The 19,293-nt window shown below is 53.2% G+C and overlaps 1 protein-coding gene across 8 annotated transcripts in view; it reads left to right on the forward strand.

Moving 5' to 3' along the window:
• MYO7A (myosin VIIA) overlaps positions 1-19,293 on the forward strand; it is a 77,915-nt gene that overhangs the window by 5,383 nt on the left and 53,239 nt on the right. For 4 of the 8 annotated variants that reach the window (XM_054699553.1, XM_054699552.1, XM_037523014.2 and 1 more), the window contains exons 3-4: positions 10,311-10,424; positions 14,671-14,823. In XM_054699553.1, coding sequence (XP_054555528.1) covers positions 10,311-10,424; positions 14,671-14,823 — 267 coding nt within the window. Of the gene's footprint in view, positions 1-5,515; positions 5,553-8,345; positions 8,454-10,310; positions 10,425-14,670; positions 14,824-19,293 lie in introns of those variants that run through there. The other 4 variants (XM_054699557.1, XM_054699555.1, XM_054699556.1 and 1 more) reach the window with 4 other exon arrangements.

Here is a 19,293-nt window from a genome sequence, read left to right on the forward strand (position 1 = left end):
ATTCCCCATACAATTGCAACCCCCCCATTCTGACCCCAATCCCTCCCCTCCCGCCCTCCACCCCCCAAAAAGTGTCTCTGGTTCATAGTTTTTTGTTGATTTTGATTTTCACTTTCTTATAGTTATTCATTTTCCTGGTCCCTTATTTAAGTTTTCTAGATTCCTGTGGAGCATGATTTTAAAGCAACACCTATGCAGCCAATCTTTACCTTTTTATTGGATAGTTGATGCATTTGCATTTGAAGACTTAATTCTGCTAAGCTACCATTTTTTTCTACATTTCTATCTTTTGTGTTTGACTTCCTCTGCCCACCCCGCCCCTGCCAGTGTATTGTTTTGATTTCTTTCTCATTCTTCCCATACTTTTAAAATTGTTTTCTTGTTACCCTGGGGTTTACAATTAACATCTTGCATTTCTAACAATCTAGTGGCGCTAATGGCAACTTCACTTCAATACTATAGAAAAGCTCTTCTATATACTGTTTCTCCCTTTATACTACCATTTTTCAAGAATCACATCTCTGTGTATTGTGTGCCTATTAACATGGATTTATAATTGCTGTTTTATGCATCAGTCTTTTAAATCATTTTGAAACAAGGAGAAAAAAAGAGTTATGAACCAAAAACAGCAACAAAACACTGGCTTTTATGAGTGGTAAACTTTACCAGGGTCCCTTGTTTCTTTACATGGCTTCCAGTTCACCTCTGGTGCCCTTTCATTTCAGCCCAAAGGATTATTTTTAACATTTACATTTCTTGTAGGGCAGGTTTACGAACAACAAACTCCTTCGACTTTTGCTTATATAGGAATATCTTAGTTTTTCTTTCACTGTTGAAGGATAGTTTTGCCAGACATAGAATTCTTGGGGAGCAATTATTTTTGTTTTCTTTCCTCACTTTAAATAAATCATCCCAGTGCCTTCTTCCCTCCATGATTGCTGATGAGACATCAGCTATTAATCATGTTGAAGATCCTGGGCCTCCCCTAGTGGCACAGGTGGTTGAGCGCAGCGCCGTGAGGCTGTCTGCAGCCTCTGCAGTGTGGGTTCGATCCCAGCCGGCTGGCGAGATAACCACACAGCGCAGCAGACCTCTCCTGTCTCTCTTGCTGCTCCCCTCAGCAGTGTATTTCAGTCGGTCTGCTTGTTCTGCTCCCCACTCTGTCTCTGGTGAGTCCTCTCACCAAACTGCACAACTGGCCTGTGCCCCAATTCTTGTAGGTTCTTGTATGCATAAATAAATCTTTTTTAAAAAAATCATGTTGAAGATCCTTTGGATGCAACAAGTCACTTCCTTCTCACTGTTTTTAAGATTCTTCCTTTGTCTTTTGACAGTTTGACTATAATGTGTCTCAGTGTGGACACATTAGTCTTCAAATATTCTTTCTCCCCCTTTCTCTTTTGGGGGATCCCAATTATACATATATTGGTCTATTCAATGGTGTTCCACAGGCCCTTAGGTTCTGCTCATTTTTCTTAATTCTTTTTTTTTTTTTCTTTCTGCTGAGCCCATCTAGTGAATTTTTCCCAGCAGCTATTATACTTTTCAACTTCAGAATTTCTGTGTGGTTCCTTTTTATACCATTTCCTTATTGATATTTTCTATTTGGCTAGATATTGCTCTGGTTTCCTTCTGTTCTTTGAGCATATTTACAACAGCTGATTTAAAGTGTTTTAGTAGGGCCTCCCCGGTGGCGCAGCGGTTGAGCGCTGGGTTGCGAAGCTGCCCACAGCCTCTGTGGCGCCGGTTCGATCCCCGGCTGCTCCCCGGCCACAGGAGGAGGGTCCCACATGGCGCGCAGACCTCTCCTGCTGCCCACTGCTCCCCTCAGCAGTGTACTTTGGTCCTTCTGCCTGCTCTGCTCCCTGCTCTGGCTCTGGTGAATTCTCTCACCCTCCCGCGCTTCTGACTGTACCCAGTGCTTGTATAAATAATAAATAAATAAATTAAAAAAAAAAGTGTTTTAGTAAGTCCAGCATCTGGACTTCCTCAGGGAAAGTTTCTATTAATTTCTTTTTTTTTCTGTGAAGTCTACCTCCTACTTTTTTGTTGCAAGTGGGGCACTTTGAATACTGTAATGTGCTAACTCTGGAAGTCAGACTCTCATCGGGGTTTGTCATTTCTGATTGATATGAGTTGTACTTTTAGTAACTTCTAAAATACTCTTGTGCAGACTGTATTCTTTGTCACATGTGGGTGTGACTAAAGTCTCTAAAACACCTACAGCCCCACCCCAATTTTTTTTATCTTTGCAAGTGTGTGTGTGTGGGTGTGTGTGGTGTGTGTGGTGGGTGTGTAGATGAAAACACAGCAAAACTCTCCTACGGGGTTCAGCTACCTTTTTCTGCGTCCAGTGTTTGGTTGGTAACTATAAACCTTCAACTATTTTCTAGAGTTCCAGTAAAGTTGATCCTGAGAGTTTGGTGCATGTTTCTTAGTGTTTCTGTAAAGGGATGGGGTTCCCTACTCTACCATCTTTGTCGACATCACTTGCCGATGACAGTTGGTACAGTTATTTCCTGAAAACTCCTTGCCCTGACTTGCTATCAATCCTTGTGTAAGTCCCTTCATCCTCTCTGAACCTCAGTCTCCCCATTTGTAAAGTGGGTAGCCAGAGCTGGACTGGATGGTACCCATCCAGTGCTGAGTAAAGGCAGCACCATGGTCTGTGTGAAGCACCCAGGGAGTACAGAGAAGAAGGTGGTGGGGGAAAAGGTTGTGGGGAATAGCATGCACATGACTCAGTGAAGCCTTAGGGGCTAGAGGGGCTGAGAAGAAGCTAGTGGAGTAAACCTTCTTATCCGAGGATTCAGCATGAGCAAAGGTGGGAGTCCCTGTCCTATGTGGTCAGGACAGCAGGAGATGAGGCTGGAGCAGCAGTGATCCCTGGTTCTGGAAGAGGATCTGGAAGAGGATACCAGAGCGGGTCACAGGGGCATTAGACTTGCCTCCCTGATGTGCAGGGGCAGGGCCTATTTCCCAAACATCAGCTCAGGGGTGGCCTGAGAGCAGGTGTTGTGGGTCAGGCAGGGCCAGGCTCTCAGCCCTGCCGGGCATCTTCCTGTTATGGGGCAGGGTAAGGGTACCCCAGGACCCCCAAACTTGCCTGCTCTAAATGGGTTGTGCCATCTGCCACATTAAGACAAAACATACTCTAGTATATAAGATCTTCCGTGGAAAGGAACTTTAATACAATTAGTATGCAACAGAGAGAAGAGAGAAAGAATATAGGTGAAACAGTTTCCCCAAGAAACACTCAAAATTACCTATTTCTTCGTGGTTAAGTGTCCAGCCAACCAGGGTTGGACAAAAGCAGGGCCACTGAGGCCTGAGAGCTGGCCACAAGCTTAATGTACCTTCTGGTGGGGACCCACAGGACAGGGGTAGAAGGGGCCAGGAAAGTCTTGAAGGAAAAGAGCAAAATCCAAATCCAGATAAAGGCTGCCATTGTCAGCCTCCCCACAGGTCTCTCACCTGCATCTCTGTCTCTTTCAAATGTCTCCTTCCCTGTCCCCAAGTCCCCGGGACAAGTCCAAGGCCGAGAAGCAAATGCAGCTACTTCACACATCTCTCCGCTCCACGCGCCTCCTCCAAATCTCTTCCTCGCTCCCTCTCCCTGCTTCCTGCTTTCTCAGTCCTTCTGGTAGCCCTTTCTAGCTTCTTCTTCTTCCCCAGCTCCACCCTTCCTTAGGGTGGGCCAGGGAACCTGGAACCTCCTCTTTCCCTGGGGATTACCCTGTTCCATCTCAGCTGGCTTCTCTCCATCCACCAGACCTGTTTTACTTCTCAGACCTGTCTCTTCCTTCTTAGCTCTGCTGTACCCTCTTCTGGAATGCCATCCCCCTACATGTTTGCTTTAAAAGTCGCAACACCCAGGTGTCATCCTTAACATGATTTTCTTAGTTAATAATAATTCTCAAACAACATTTGCTCTAACAGCTACTCAGTGAGTGGGTTGCACACCTGAACCTGTTTAATGATCACAGGCCGCTCTCTGTTCTGCTATCATCTGACAGAGAAGACACAGAGGTTGAGGGACTTACCACAGGTCACACAGCTCGTGGTTCACCACGGTGAGACTGAACCTAACCCATCAGGCTCCAGAGTCCAACCTCTTAGTGGCCATCCTCCTGCCTCTTTAAGGTTAATCTGCCCCTTATCTGGCTGTACTGTCCTTATCTATGTCTGGGTCTGGCCCCGCCCCTCCCCTTACCCCGAGAGTTCTGAGGACACTGCTTTAGTCTGAGCCTGTGAAAATTAGTTAAATGGCCAGATGCCTGGAAGCTGGTCACCAGCATCTCCCTGTACCTGAGGGTCTGATTCCTGTCCCAACAGAGTCCCGCGGGTAGGTGGGCAGGGAGACGGTGCTTGTTCTGGGTTTGATCCCTCCTGAAGGCACAGGTAGCGGGTGGGAGGCCCAGCAATCAGCTTTATGCTGGGTCCCCAAGGAGTGGGGTAGTAGTTGGAAGTCAGGGCCCAGGGCAGGCCTGAGTTCTGTGTGAGGTGTCACAGTTTCCTTGCCATTCTCCCTCCTTCCGGCTTGTTTGTTGTTGAGGGAGCTTCCAGGATTCCAGACAGCGCTGAGGGCCAAAAATGCAAACAAGAGGCCTAAAGAGAAGGAAGGAGTGGGGAGAAGCGAGCAGACAGGGCGGATAGCAGAAGATGGCGTGGTAGCCACGGTGGCTCATGGCCCAGCATGGACCCAAGCCAGTTGCCCAGGCCAGGACATGCCAGCCCAGCTGGGCAGCCACTGGGGTGAGCTCAGCCATCAGGAGGGGCTGGCTGCCCTGGGGAGCCAGGGGGCCCTTCTCCAGCAGGCTCCACTGGGGCCTGGCGATTATGGCCTGGCTGGCTCAGGAGCCGCTGAGAAGGGCCAAGACAGACTCTTGAGGGACTTTGCCCACAAAGCCCCCTCCCCCAAGGTTTTTCTCTCTCACTTTCCAGAGGCAGCCTTTGCACTAGGAAGATCTTTGACGCACCTTCCTTTCAGTCCTAAAAATTCACGAAGTGACTGGATTCTACCCGCTGACCTCCCGCGCTTCTCTCCATAGAAAACATAGTGATTTTCTCCAGCCCTGAGTCAGGGGACGCGCCGGGAGCCACAGCCGTCCTGGGGCGCGCGGCTCTCCCCCAGCCGCCTCCCGCTGGGGCGCGGCGAAGTCCGCCGGGAATCCCGGATCAAGCTGGGGGTCCACCAGGAGGGAGGGGACCCGACGGCGCCGCGCCCCCTCCCTGTTCCCGCCGGCGGCGTCACCTAAGCCGCCGTTGCTACGAGCCCGCAGCAGGTGGCCGGGTTTAGGGTTCCCGCGGGCGGCGCGCACCGGGTTGGGTGAATTCGGAAGCCCGAGCTGCCGCCACTTGAACAGCGCCAGCCCCTCGGCGCCATGGAGGCCCCCGCGCACCCCGCGGACCCCACCGACCCGGAGGACCCCACCGACCCGGAGGATCCCGCCGAACCCGCCGAGCCGGACGCGGCGCGCGCCAGGAGGCCGGGCAGGTGGGCGCTCGTGCGCAGCCTGAACCAGGCGCGGAAGACCCACGCCGTCCTGCCGGTGAGGCCCGGGCCGGGGCGGGAGGTGCCCCCCAGACCCTGCTGGGGGCTCGGGAACCTTGAGGATCCCGGAGAGCTGGCAGAACAGGCGCCTCCGTTTCTGCGCGTGGTCCTCCCCAGGCAGGTGCTCCCTGTGCTCGCCGAGATGAATGGCCCCAGGCAGACCAGGGCGCCCCTGTCCGTGCTCAGACCTAGAGCAAGGAGCGCCGAGGTCCCTGGGTGCTCCTCTGCAGACTTTCCCTGACTAGGACCCCAACTCCTGGTAGGGGGGAAGCGTGGGCCACCTGCCCCTCTACCACCCAAGGGTGCAGCGGGGCACTTGCCAGGCTCAGGGGCACCCTGGGCGAGTCAGTGGGCTGCACTTTCCCGCTCTTGAAAATGGGGCTAATAAACTAGTCTTCCGGCGAGTGAGGGGTGGGGAGGTGTCCAGAGCAGACTTCTTTTCATTCTACAATGGGGTGGAAGCCCCAGGTTCTGTCCCAGAGGTGGGAAGAGGCATGAAGTGCTAAAGCCCCATGGCGAGTAAATACTGAGCCCCCGCTGGGCTCCCCCTGGGCTGGAGGCCACAGACGTCAAGGCTCACCTCCGCAGGCACTGACTTTAGACAGGTGGACACTGAGGCCGGGAGACACTGACAGTCTTGCCAAAGCCATGTGGTATTAATGGTAGAACTGGCGCCTGCACCCAGATCTCTTAACTCTGCGTTCACGGTGGGTGCATGCTGGCTCCCCTGGGGAGAGTTTTGGGGGACCGCTCTGAATATTTGGTGCAGTCCATCCTAGGAAATCACTCTGGTATGGGAGCTGCATTGGATGCCCCGCGAGCTTTCCCTGAGACAATGGGAACCGTCCCCCTCAGAGGGTCTCAGGATCCTCCCTGAAGCCCCTTAGCAGAAACCCTTTTAGCTTTTGTTCAAGTTCTGACTTAGCACAGTGACAGTGAAGTCACCACCCTCCAGGCAGCAGTCCCAGGCCAGGAGATGCTCAGTCACTTCCGCTTGCTGTGTGGCTCTCGCTCCTCACTTGACCTCTCTGATCCTCCATGTACTGCTCACGTGAGTTCTTTCATGTTGGTTATTCTCTGTGCGCTGAGTGGGAAGTATTTTCTGTGAGACAAGCCCTGTCCTGGATCAGGTGGCTCAGGGAGACCTCTGATCTCTAGCTGAAACTAGAGAAACTTCCAGCTTGCCTTGTGCGCCGATGGTCATCTATCGCTAGGGTCCCTGTTAATGCGTCCCCTGTTGCTCTCCGGGCTGCCCTCGGGCATGTTTGGAAAGAGTGCTGCATTTGGAGTTTGGGCTCGTTCCTGGCTGTACCACAGAAGAGCTGTGTGGCCTCTCTGAGGAGATGAAGTGGAAACAGAATCCTCCAACTAAAGGATGTCATGAACTCAGTTCAATGAGATAGTTAATTACAGGGAAGCAGCTAAATTGCTACCCGGTCTGTTGTGGGGATACTGCGGATAATAATGTCCTGGTGTCTGTCTGTGTTCATCTCATGCAAACATGCACACACACACACCCCCCTTGTCCATGTGCTCTCTCTTACACCGTCATTCCCTCACAGACACACTCTCTTTCATGGAGAGAAACTGTCTGTGTTTGACTCTGTGTTTGGCTCCAGAGCATCACAGATGAGAAGCTTGCACCCAGCCTGGCCCTCAGAACAGATGGTGGTGGTGGCCTCAGCAGTGGCCCAGCACGGCTGGCTGGAAGGGGCAAGCCCAGGGGTCTTTGAGCCCAAAGGGACGTCTCCATTTTCCATACAGCAGCCAGAGTGAAATTTAGAAAATGCCTCTCAATACGCTTGAAATCCACCTCCTGTCCTGTGGGGCCCGCTGTCTGCTTGTTTCCTCTCCACCCCGCCCCATCCAAATCGTCTCCCACCTGAGGGTCCAGCCGGGGCCTGCCCCCTCTGCGAGCAGAACTAGCCAGAGCGGGTGCGCCACGTGTGCCGCCTGAGTGAATAAACCGACCAGGGCGGAGGAAAGGGGCGGGCCCGGGGAAGAGTCGCCATTTGCTGCGGGTCTGGACAGACCTGTGGGGGTCCGGGTGGTGGGGGCGGCAAGGAGGAGAATAGCCCGAGCGGGAGCAGCAGGTGGCCATGAGCGGGAGCAGCAGGTGGCCCATGGCCCTCAGGTAGGGTGGGTGAGGAGTGTGGCAGGAAACACCGCTTGGCCTTGGGACTAAGGCAGACATGCGAGCTCTCCTCTCCCCCTCGGGTGTGGAGCAGCTGTGCAAACCTCCGTGCAAACCTCCGTGAAGGGAGGGTTCCCAGGGGCAGCTGTGGCTGAACGTGGTTGGGTCCTATGGGGAGAGGCTGAAACAGTGGTGAGTCGACCTTGGGACTCAGTGACCCACCCCTCACTGAGACTTGTAGAAGCTGCAGTTCAAGTTGGTCAGCGACTTGTCCGAGGTCAGGCAGGTCCTGGAACCCAACTTCCAGACTGTAGGGGAAGGAAAAATGTCAGGCTTTTCTGCCCTCCCGCCATCAGGATAGATGATGGATCCTTGCGGTCCTGAATGCATGCCTGATGGCGGCACCTGGAGTAGGGTGTGGGCATAGGTAGATGGGATTCACCTGGGCTGAGACTGCGCTTTTAAGGGCTGCGTCACGGGGACGCCAGCAGCAGCAGAGAAGCAGAGAGCAGGCGAGAGAGCCCAGACAGAGTGAGGATTTGCTGGGGGCTGGGAGGACTGCCAGCCTCCCGACCCCCCAGCACCCCTGCCTGCCATATGCCTGGTGAACCCCAATAAAAGACCTGCAAAAGCCACTGAGGACCCTGACTCCTCCATTACCTGGTCTGCTGGGTCAGAGAACCTGCTCCGTGTCCATTCCTGCCCCGACACCGACTCACAGCCCAGAGCCGCTGCTGCACCTTGTCCCTGCAGGCTGATTTCACTGTGAGTCAGTATTATCAGCGCTTCTGTTTCTAACCACTGCTTGATATTGTATTTTTCTTAAGATGTCTATGTTCGCTCATCGTGCTGGGGAATTTGGGAACCATTCAAAAGGAATGCTCTTAATAGCACTAGAATAAAAGCCATGCTTTCACGTCCAGGTCAACAAGAATCTTTGAGTCCTGGATTTTTTTTTTTTTAAAGATTTATTTATTTATGCATACAAGAGCTGGGGCACAGGCCAGAGGCGTGTGTGTGTGCGGCGGGGGGGGGGGGGGCGGGTGGTGAGAGGATTCAGCAGAGACAGAGTGGGGAACAGAACAGGCAGACTGACTGAAACACACTGCTGAGGGGAGCAGAGGGTGAGTCAGGAGAGGTCTGCTGCGTCATGTGGGTAGCTCCCTGGCTGGCCAGGGATCGAACTCGTGCTGCAGTGGCTGTGGCAGCTTCATAGGTTGCGTCTTAACCCCTTGTGCCACCAGGGAGGCCTGCGTCCTGGATCTTGCCCATGTCTACGACTTCCCTCCCTTTACCCAGGTCCTGCCAACATGGCCTCCTTGTCATTCCTTCCTGCCCCGGGGCCTTTGTACTTGTCCTTCCTCTGCCCTGATTCCTATCTTTGCTCTCTCCATATCTGACTACTTCTTGCCCTTCAGTTATCGGCTCGAGATTTCCTCCACTGAGTAGCCTCCCTGGGGACTGAGTCTGCCGTGGACGACTCAATCCTTCGCCACCACTGGGGTGTTATGTCCTTCCCAGCACTCAGCGCTGTCAGAAACAATCATGCTAGTGTCTCTGCTCAGTTAATTGTGGTGTCCTCCCAATGTGAATGTAGATGCCACAGTCACTGGCCACGCCCTAACATTTAGTCAGTAGGTGCCCAGCACACATTTGTGCAAGGCATCAGTGCTGAAAGTGGTTTTTCCAAGTCCACTTCTCTGACTCTGGGTTTTAAACTTGACTCCCTGGTGCCCTTACGGAGTGTGCAGTGTGAGCTAGGCCCTGTGCCAGAGGCTGCAGGGGGCACAAAGGTGACACCCCTCCCATCTAGGTCGGTTCTCCCGCAAGCCTGGAGGCGGTATGGCTGAGTGGTATCACTGCGAGGAGCTCATAACTCTATGAACATCAATCCCTGGGGTGATGAAGGCTGTTGGTGGAGACACTCCTTTAGGACAGAGAGAAAATGGCTTGATTTCTCCTCCTATGAACCTGTAATGAGGCTGCTGTACGTGTGCTGGGGGTAGAGCCTTGGAGCAGCGGGGCGTAGGCCAGCCTGGATTTGAAGCTGCCCAGCTGTGTGGTGTCAGCTCTGCTCTCTGCGCCTGTGCTTAGTCTGCTGTAAAATGGGGAGATAGGGCCTCCCTGGTGGTGCAGGGGGTCAAGCACAGCACTGTGAAGCTGTGCAGCCTCTGCAGCACGAGTTCGATCCACGGCCAGCCAAGGAGCAACCCACATGGCACAGCAGACCTCTCCTGCCTCACCCACTGCTCCCCTCACCAGTGTATTTCAGTCAGTCTTTCTGTTCTGCTCCCCACTCTGTCTCTGGTGGGTCCTCTCACCCCCTGCACCTTCAGCCTGTACCCCAGCTCTTGTATGCATAAATAAATCAATCTTTAAAAATAAATAAAATGAAATGGGAATAACAGCCACGACAGAGGAGGACATGAGGGCAATGAACAAGTGTCCAGCCCAGGGCCAGCCACCAGACAGTTCCCACAAGCACAATTCCTTCTTCCTCCCCACTCTCCTGTGTTTTCACAAGAGTCTCTGGTGCTGGTAGGGATGGGGCACACAGCTGCCTGAATGGGGTACCCACCCCCCCTCCATACTCACCCAGCCTGGGCTCTCTCCCTTCCCCAGGGGGACTATGTCTGGATGGACCTGAGATCCGGACAGGAGTTCGACGTGCCCATTGGGGCAGTGGTGAAGCTCTGTGACTCTGGGCAGATCCAGGTGGTGGACGATGAAGGCCATGTAAGTAGCCCCTAACACCCCGGCCCTGCCCCCGGGACGACGCAGGCTGACTGGTGACTGGAGGCACAGGCTAGGCCCGACTCGGGGTGGAAGCCATGTTGCGGCCCCATGTTCACCTCTCAGCCATGCCCTCCACCATGGGACTTCCCCCCTACCCTGGTGAGATAGAACCTTCCCTGCTGCTCTAGACTAGTGCTATTTCCACAAGCATTTCAGTCCCTTTGCCTACTGCTGGACAGGTGTGTCCGAGTGTGCTTGTGTGTGCGGTGGGAACAGGAGGTGGAAGGAGGCTGGAGCGCCTCAGCACAGGGGTGCTTTGGATCAGAGCACCTGGATTCACGTCCCACTTATTAGCTGCACACACAACCTTGGCCAAGTCTCTCGCCCTTCCAAGCTTCTGTTTCCTCTTCTGTTAAATGGGGCTGATATTTCCGTAAAATGGGTCTCTCACGGGCTGTTGACCACATGCCAAGGGCACCTCCGCAAAGTGAGAGTTAGTCTGGCATGCCCAGACTCCCCCATGTGACCGTGTGAATTCCTCGCCCACCTTGGCACTGCCCTGGGGTCCTTCTGGTTCACTCTTTATTGCTCGTCATCCTGCAGGAAAGAGACACGGGAAATACAAGTTGGTAGGCAGTGTGAGTGGGCATTGGGGAGGGAAGCAAAGGTCTGCAGCAGGGCCCTGCCTGGAGCAGGCGGGTGTCCAGTGAGGGCCAGAGGGGATGCCAGGCGCCCCAGACATGTATGCATGTGTACTGCACCTGCGTACGCAGCTTGTGGACATGTCATCGTGGTCTGGGGAGCAGGGCTGCAGCTGAGCAGGGACATGAGGCACCATGATTTGGGGTGTGCCCAGGGCTGTGTCTGCCTGGGGACATGGAGATAGGACCGGGCCTGGACTGAGCCTCCTAAGGTGACAGAGGAGGGTGCGGTGATTTGGAGCAGAAATCTTTGCTGGGGATGAGAGGAGGGTTCGGGACCGTGGAGGCTCAGGACTAGACATGGAGGGGTCAGCAGGATCACTGTTAGCCCTGCAGTCCTCAGGAACATCAGGGTGCAATGCCCTTTGACCCCAAGTTCTGTCTCTGGCAACTCACAGCACCTGTGAAAGGCAGGGAGGGCAGCAACCGCTACCGTAAGGGGCAACTGTCGCACAGAGAGGGACCACTAGCACTAGCCACACGGCTGGTCAGTGAGGGTGCTGGGATTAGAACCCGGGTCCTCGGCTTCCAGCCATGTGCTTCCTCTCCCAAGCTCTCAGTGGCAACCTGGGGCTCAGGTTCTGGTAACCACGCCTTTGGTCCCTGGGCTTTAGAACTGGAGCACTTGCAATGTCATTCTTGAGGCTCCAGTCAGTGGACCCCAGAGGAAGCCAGTGTGACGCTGTAGTCACCAAGGGGGCACAGCTCAGCTTGCAGTGCAAACAGGCCCACTCACCAGCATGTAGCCCCCAGGGTGCAGCCCCAGGGCGCTGCCTGCAGGCTTGAGTTTCACCGGGGTCATGTTGCATGTCATGGTGTCCCATAACGGTGTCACCGGATCCCAGAGTCCCCCTCCTACCCACCCCCACCAAGGCCCAGAGAGTGGGGGCTTAGGGGGGCTGACTGGCTGTCCAGAGCAGTTAGGAAGGCTGGGTTTGCTTCAGAGGCATTAGACCCCAGGGGTTCTGGTCTCTTCTTCCAGGAGCTTCCTCTGCTCCCAGGCCCTCCCTGCACTCAAGGCCATCTCCTTTCACCCCTCCGTCCTTCCGGCAGGCTCCTCCACCTGAGGGCAAGCTCCAGAGAGCCGCCTCTGGTTCCCGGAGCTCAGTAAGCTGTGGGCCCAGAAAAGTTCCTCTGCAAAGACTTGCTGAGTGAGTGCAGGGAAAGAGGTAGCCCGAGTCCTCACAGAATCCAGACCTTGTGTTTGCCCAAGCAGTCCCCATTGCCAGAGGGGAGCCCCTCTCCACTGCAGTGGAGCAGCCCCTAGTCGCACAGCTCAGTCATGTGGCTCTTTCCAAATGTGACCCCTTAGCATTGGCTGTGCTCTCTCTCCTCCCGCTCTCCTGTCTCTCCTCGGAGCCAGGCCTCCGTTGACTGCCCTGCTTACACTTTTTAGTACCTGCCCTCTGTGGGCACTGACCTGAAGTGCTAACCTCAGTTTGGGAACCTTTGCTGCAGGAACGAGGTGCGGGGAGGCTCAGGTCCGTCATGTAACTGGCCGTGTCACTTTACCCCTAGAGTGTGAGTCTTTAAAACTGGAGGCCAGTGCTTCTGTTACTGGATGTCGCGAGGGACGAATGAGCGCAGGCGTCTCCTTTGTAACGCTAGACAACTTTTGGGTAATAACACCTGGCACCGGCTGAGCAATCACCAGGCACCAGCTCTTTTTAGACCTGGCAGGAATGAAACAAAGGTTTGTCTTTACTGTGTCAATGAATCCTCCCAACAGCCCCAAGGAGAGACTGTTAGTGGAAGTCCCACGTCATAGATGAGGACCCGGAGGTTCCGGGAAGCAAAGTGATGAGCACAGAGCTGCAGGCGCACGCACAGGCCGGGCTGCCCCTTCTGTCAAGGAGAAGGATTATGATGAGGCTGGGTTGACGGGGGACAGCAGAGAGCCCGCCCAGGGGTCCTCCTCTCTGGCCCGTGCTAGGGCCAAGGACTGACTCAGGGCGCGGGCACCAGGCAGAGGGAATTTTCCAACTGGATCAGCTTGTATCAAGAAACAGGTACCTGGGGGAAAGGAATGTTCCACAAAGGATTGGAAAGTCCAGGAGTTCTTTGATCTCAACACCCACATGGCTCGTGCCTTGAGGAGGGCCGTGTGATAGCCTGACCTGGATGGAAATGCTCCTGGCCTGGGAGTGCTGGCGAAATGCCAGGGAAGCTGGAGTCACAGGCAATGGCTGTCCCTGTCCCTGGTCCCTCTGAGGGCTGTGCACATGCCAGCTACCTTGATGCTGTCTCCTCACCCTCACGTCTTATATGAATAGAGAAAATCCTGAGGATTCCCCTTGGAATAGGGAACCCCTGAGGTCTCTCCACAGACCTAGTCCCCAGAGCCGAGCCCCCATCTGTCCCACCAGAGGTCGCTTGCCTCATCATTTGTGCCTGATCCCTGAGGAACAGGGATGTAGCAGACAAGGATTCTGACCTCCCAGCCTTGGGCAAATTGGGAAGTCAGCGACACAACTGCACTCAGCCAATGGCACCCCAGTGCTGGCCCTGCCTCGCCGTGGGAGGCCCAGGCCACGAGGGAGCCCAGAGGAGGCCTGGGCTATACATGGGGAGCCGGGCTCCTGCCTGGTCCTGAGGCTCCCAGGGTGCTGGCATTTGGGAATGTGGAAGGGCCCAGAGAGTTGAAGGGCCACATCCAAAGCACAGTCCAGGTTCCCACTTCCTTGAGAGGCTGGGATTGGAGGAGGAGGCCACGGTGACCACCAAGAGGAAGGGAGGCTCCCAGCACACTGAGGACGCCAGGGTACCACAAGCCTTTCAAAGAGCCTGTACTGTCGCTCTCTGGTGCAAGAGGGTGCCATCTTGTGGCAGCAGCAAATATTGCAGGGGTGCAGTAATGGGGGCTGGGGGGGGGCAGAAGGCTGGGGATAGCTCCCTCTGCCCTCAGCCCTGCTGGAGCTCAGAAGTTCTGAAAGTTCATCCCTGCACCACAGGCAGCAAGTTCTGTGGAATTCATCCCAGATGGCTCTGCTTCTACCATCTCCACGGCTGCCGCCCTGCCTCTGGCTGTCCTCGCCCACCACGCCAGTCTTCGCCAGCCTCCCAGACTTTCCTTTTGCTCTTTCCTGGGCCCGGGATCCCCTTCCTTTGCCCACCTCTTGCAGGGGTGTCTTCCCATCATTTTGGCTATGCCTGGGGGTGGTGGCCCCTGACCACTCTGTCTGCAGTAGCGCCCGAGCCAATCTGCAGCCTGTATGCTGCTTGGTTTATGCTTGGCACTCCCTGAAATTACATTTTGGGCATTTACTCATCAGAGCCTGGATTTGGAGGCAAATGTGTCTAACTCCAATGATTACACTTCCCGTTCTATCCTGCAAAGTCACGGGAGGAAGGGGTTGAGGGGGTGAGAGAGGTCAGAGCAGCAGGGGAGGTGGGCGGTCCGATCTTCATACTGCTAGGCCCTGAGAGGGCCAAGTCTTTACCAGGATCGCACCCACCCTGGCCCGTCCCTCCCAGGCCCCATCTCCGCCCTTGTGCAGGCTGGACCTCAGGAGAGCCACTGACTTTAGCCCTGGGCCTCCCCACAGGAACACTGGATCTCCCCGCAAAAGGCCACACACATCAAGCCCATGCACCCCACATCAGTCCACGGCGTGGAGGACATGATCCGCCTGGGGGACCTCAATGAGGCTGGCATCCTGCGCAATCTGCTCATCCGCTACCGGGAACACCTCATCTACGTGAGTGCCCTGCTGTCTACAGCCATGCCCTGCCCACATGAAGCCCCCCCCCCTTGGGGTCCAGCCTCCCCCCTGGGTCTAGCCTCCTGGGGGGTCCAGCCTCAGAACACTGCGTGGTCTGCTGCTGGCCACCTGGCCTGGGACTCGCCAGCCCTGAGCTGAGTGTGTGGCTCATACTCTGTTTGGGGCTGTGGCTTGCTTGTGTGGTCTGCGGTTGGCCAGGGGGCAGTTTATACCACTAGTGCTTGTGACGCCAAAGCCCCTGAATCCGCTGAGAGGTCAGCGCCTGTGAGTGGCTCAGCGATCTGCACAGAGACAAGGATGATGGGGAAATGCTGCCTCCCCTTACCCCACCCTGATTTGCTGTGGAGTCGAGGCCAGCCATTAGGTCCTTAAGGTCCAAAGAGGATGGGCTGGGAATCTGTCTCTTCAGGAAGGGGCTGGAAGAGAGAACATGCTCCTTGACCCCTGCTGCCCTTATGGCCAAACCTCGATTTTAATAGCAGTCATACACACCCCACACTTCTCTGCCTCGAAACTCAAAAAGACAAAGTCAGCCTCAGGCAACCATGACAGCTAATCCCAAGACATGGGGTTCGGGGACCATCAGAACAATATGAGAATGTTTAGTATCGAGGTTCTCATACTTTTTGGCCTCAGGGATCCTTTATGCTCTTAAAAATTAATGCAGAGCCCAAAGTTTGTTTGTGTGCATAATTGTTAATGATATTTACATAAGAAGTTAAAACAGAGAGAAAATCAATTCACATAAAAATAACCATAAAAATCAACGACAGTGTAATGTAAATAATATTTTATGAAAAATAACTACTTGTCAACGTTAAAAAATGAATGAGAAGAGTGGCATTCTTTCACAAGTTTTGAAAATCTCTTTCCTGTCTGGATTTTCTGTTTCACATCCAGTCTGATGGGATGTTTTGTTTAAAGTATATGAAGAAAATCTGGCCTCACAGATATGTAGGTGGAAAGAAGTGACTTTGCAAACTTTCAGAAAGAGCCTTGGGGGCCCTCAGGGATCTTTGTAGTAAACTCGAGAACTGCTGATCTAACACCAGGTTCACAAACAAGCCCAGAGCCAAGTGCTGGGGCCACTGCGTGGCTTTGACCTAGCCCCTGCCTCACGCAGCTCACTCAGAAGTGCAATAAGGAGGTGCAGGAGGGAGCCTTCTGAGGCAGGCGCCAGGCCTGAGAAGCTGGCATAGAGGGCTCAGAGGAGGTTGAGGTTCTGAGGGCTTGAGAGAGTGCACAGGTACTGCAAGGTCTATAGGAGTAAAGCATCAAGGTGGGGATAGTGGTGGGGTACCTGGAAGTGGGTGAGGCTGACTGCTAGCAAGAGAAGGACTGCGCCAGGTGAGTGACCGTGAAGGGGAGCCACAGAGATAGGTGTGGAAGAGTCTGCAGGAGCAGGGGACTGTCCCTGAGGAATTAGCACAGAGCTCTAAGGGTCAAGGGTCCATCTCCTCAGAAACCTGGCACTGTGGCCCTCAGATGCCAGGGAAGCCCTCCGCTTCCCTCTCCATCAGCAATTTTGGGCTCCCAAGGATACTCTGTGCCCAGACCCTTGATGTCCGTCCATTGTATAGATACAACGAAGTCTATTGCAGGGACCCCCGAGCACTGACAGAGCCCCTGTCGCTCCCCCTCACCCAGGCCTCTCCTGCACTCTGAGGGCAGGGGTGGCTCCTCCAGATACCATCCGTACCTCCCAGCCAGGTGGGTGGGGCCAGAACCCTAGCCCAGGTCAGAGATACCCCGGAGGGACCCACTGGTGTGCATTCCAGTTCTTGGTGGTTCCTTCTGTCAACTTTGAAATGAAATCTTTAGCTAGTCAAATTGAGCATATTCAGCAGCAGCAGAGGAATTTCAGTTGGGACAAGCAACTCTGGAGAACCTTCGCAAGACCACGAGGGCAAATTGGCACATTGGTCTTGGGAGGCAAATTGGAAAGGGCTATATATATTTTTAAATTTTTATTAATTACATTTTTTTCTTACATCATTGTCCCCATAGTTCTGCCACCACCTCATCACCCATGAGCCATCACCATATTCCCTGCGTTCTTCTCTCCCCGGGTTTGCCACCCCCGACCCCCTCCTTTGCCGTAGGCCGCCTTTCACAGGCAGCGTGCTAGTTTTCACGTTTTCTTGATCTTCCATTTGGTTTCTCTGTAGTCCACATATAAGTGAGTCCATCCGGTATTTATCTTTTTCCTTCTGACTAATTTTGGCCGGCATAATAGGAACGGGCTATTTTTTTTAATAATTTATTTTTTTAGGGCCTCCCCGGTGGCGCAGCGGTTGAGTGCTGGGTCGCAAAGCTGCCCGCAGCCTCTGCAGCGCCGGTTCGATCCCCGGCTGCTCCCCGGCCACCGGAGGAGGGTCCCACATGGCGCGCAGACCTCTCCTGCCGCCCGCTGCTCCCCTCAGCAGTGTACTTCGGTCCTTCTGCCTGCTCTGCTCCCCGCTCTGGCTCTGGTGAATTCTCTCACCCTCCCGCGCTTCTGACTGTACCCAGTGCTTGTATAAATAAATAAATCTTTAAAAATATATATTTTTTTAGTTATAACTTATGGATCATTGTGTATTCCCCGTAAAATTCCCACCACCCGTTCTCGCCACAGTCCCTTGTGCTCTACTCTCCTCTGTTTTGTTCTTTTCCTCCCCCCTCCCTCACAGAGTATCTTTTATTTATGGATGCCTGCTAGTTTTGGTGTTTTGTCATTATTATTGTTGTTATTTTTTCCCCTGATCCCTTATTGGGTTCCCCTATATTCCTGCTATGAGTGAGACCATCCGGTATTTTTCTTTTTCTTTCTGGCTTATTTCGCTGAGCATGATCCCTTCCAGCGCCATCCATGTTGCTGCAAATTGCATGTGTTTATCTTTTTTGAATGCTGAGTAATATTCCATGGTATATATGTACCACATCTTCTTGATCCAGTCATCTACTTTTGGGCATTTGGGTTGTTTCCAAAGCTTAGCTATTGTAAACAGTGCTGCTATAAACATAGGGGTGCAGGTGCTCTTTGGAATGGATGTTTCTGTGTCCTTTGGGTAAATACCTAGGAGTGGAATTGCTGGATCCTGTGGAAGCTCTATGTTTAGTAGGTCCAGAAATCTCCACACAGCTCTCCATAGTGGTTGGACCAGTTTGCACTCCCACCAACAGTGCAGAAGAGTTCCTTTCTCTCCACACCCTTGCCAACATTTTTAATGTGTGCCATTCTCACTGGTGTAAGGTGGTATCTCATTGTGGTTTTGATTTGCATTTTCCTGATTTTCTGTGACATTGAACATTTGCATTTCCTCTTTGGAGAAGTGTCATTTTAGCGCTTCTGCTCATTTTTTGACTGGATTGTTTACTTTCTTTTTGTTGACTCTTGTGAGCTCTTTGTAGATTTTTGTGATCAGTCCCTTGTCAGTTGTATTGTGTGCAAAAATTTTCTCACAATCAGTGAGTTGTCTCTTCGTTTTGGTTAGTGTCTCTTGCTGTACAGAGGCTTTTTAGTTTGATGTAATCCCAGCTGTTTATCTTTGCCTTCACTTTCCTTGCTTTGGAGGGAGTGTCTTTAAAGATGTTACTGACATGTATGCCATGTAGTGTTTTGCCTGTATTTTCTTCTATATATTTTATGGTTTCAGATCTTACATTCAGTTCTTTTATCCGTTTTGAATTGGTTTTGTGCATGGTGTGAGGTAGTAGTTTAGCTTCGTTCTTTTGCAAGTAGCAGCCCCGTTTTCCCAGCACCATTTATTGAACAAACTGTCTGGAAAGTGCTATTTTGTGTTTTTTTTTTTTTTCCTTTAAAGATTTATTTATAGGCAAAAGCTGGGGTGTAAGCCAGAGGTATGGGGGTGAGAGGATTCACCAAAGACAGTGTGGGGATCAGAACAGGCAGATCCATGGAAATACACTGCTGAGGGGAGCAGCGGGTGTCAGGAGAGGTCTACAGCGCCATGTGGGTTGCTCCCTGACTGGCTGGGGATCAAACTCATGCTGCAGTAGGTGGCAATAACTTGCTAGTGCTGTCTTTAACCCCTGCGCCACCAGGGAGGCCCTGGAAAGTGCTATTTTGGATTAAAGTTCAGTGAGCTCTCTAGGCCCCTGGGTTTCTCACTGGCTCTAAGCATTGAGTTGCTTGTTGAGCAGTGTGGTTGCATGAGGTTGTTCCCTCTAGAGCATCCCAACTCCATTTTGAATCAGTTTCCTTTATTCAGCTTCACAACTCCTTGCTCCTCTCCCTGGATGGCAAATGAATACAGGAGTGTCCCTGGGAGGCCTCTGCCAGAGTTGAGGTCAGGATCCAGTCTCCGTCAGGAGGAGCCCAGGGACCCGTTCACAGGGAGGAGCTGGGTAAGATGACATCGTCCTCACCAAGAAGCCTGCAGACCATGCGTGTGACTAACTCACAGGCACGTCGTTGCTTATTTTGCAGGCAGCTTAGTGATT

This window comes from Talpa occidentalis, unplaced genomic scaffold (genome assembly GCF_014898055.3).
Source record: "Talpa occidentalis isolate TD23 unplaced genomic scaffold, MPIMG_talOcc4v2.1 talOcc4.3, whole genome shotgun sequence".
In the NCBI taxonomy this organism is placed as follows: domain Eukaryota; kingdom Metazoa; phylum Chordata; class Mammalia; order Eulipotyphla; family Talpidae; genus Talpa; species Talpa occidentalis.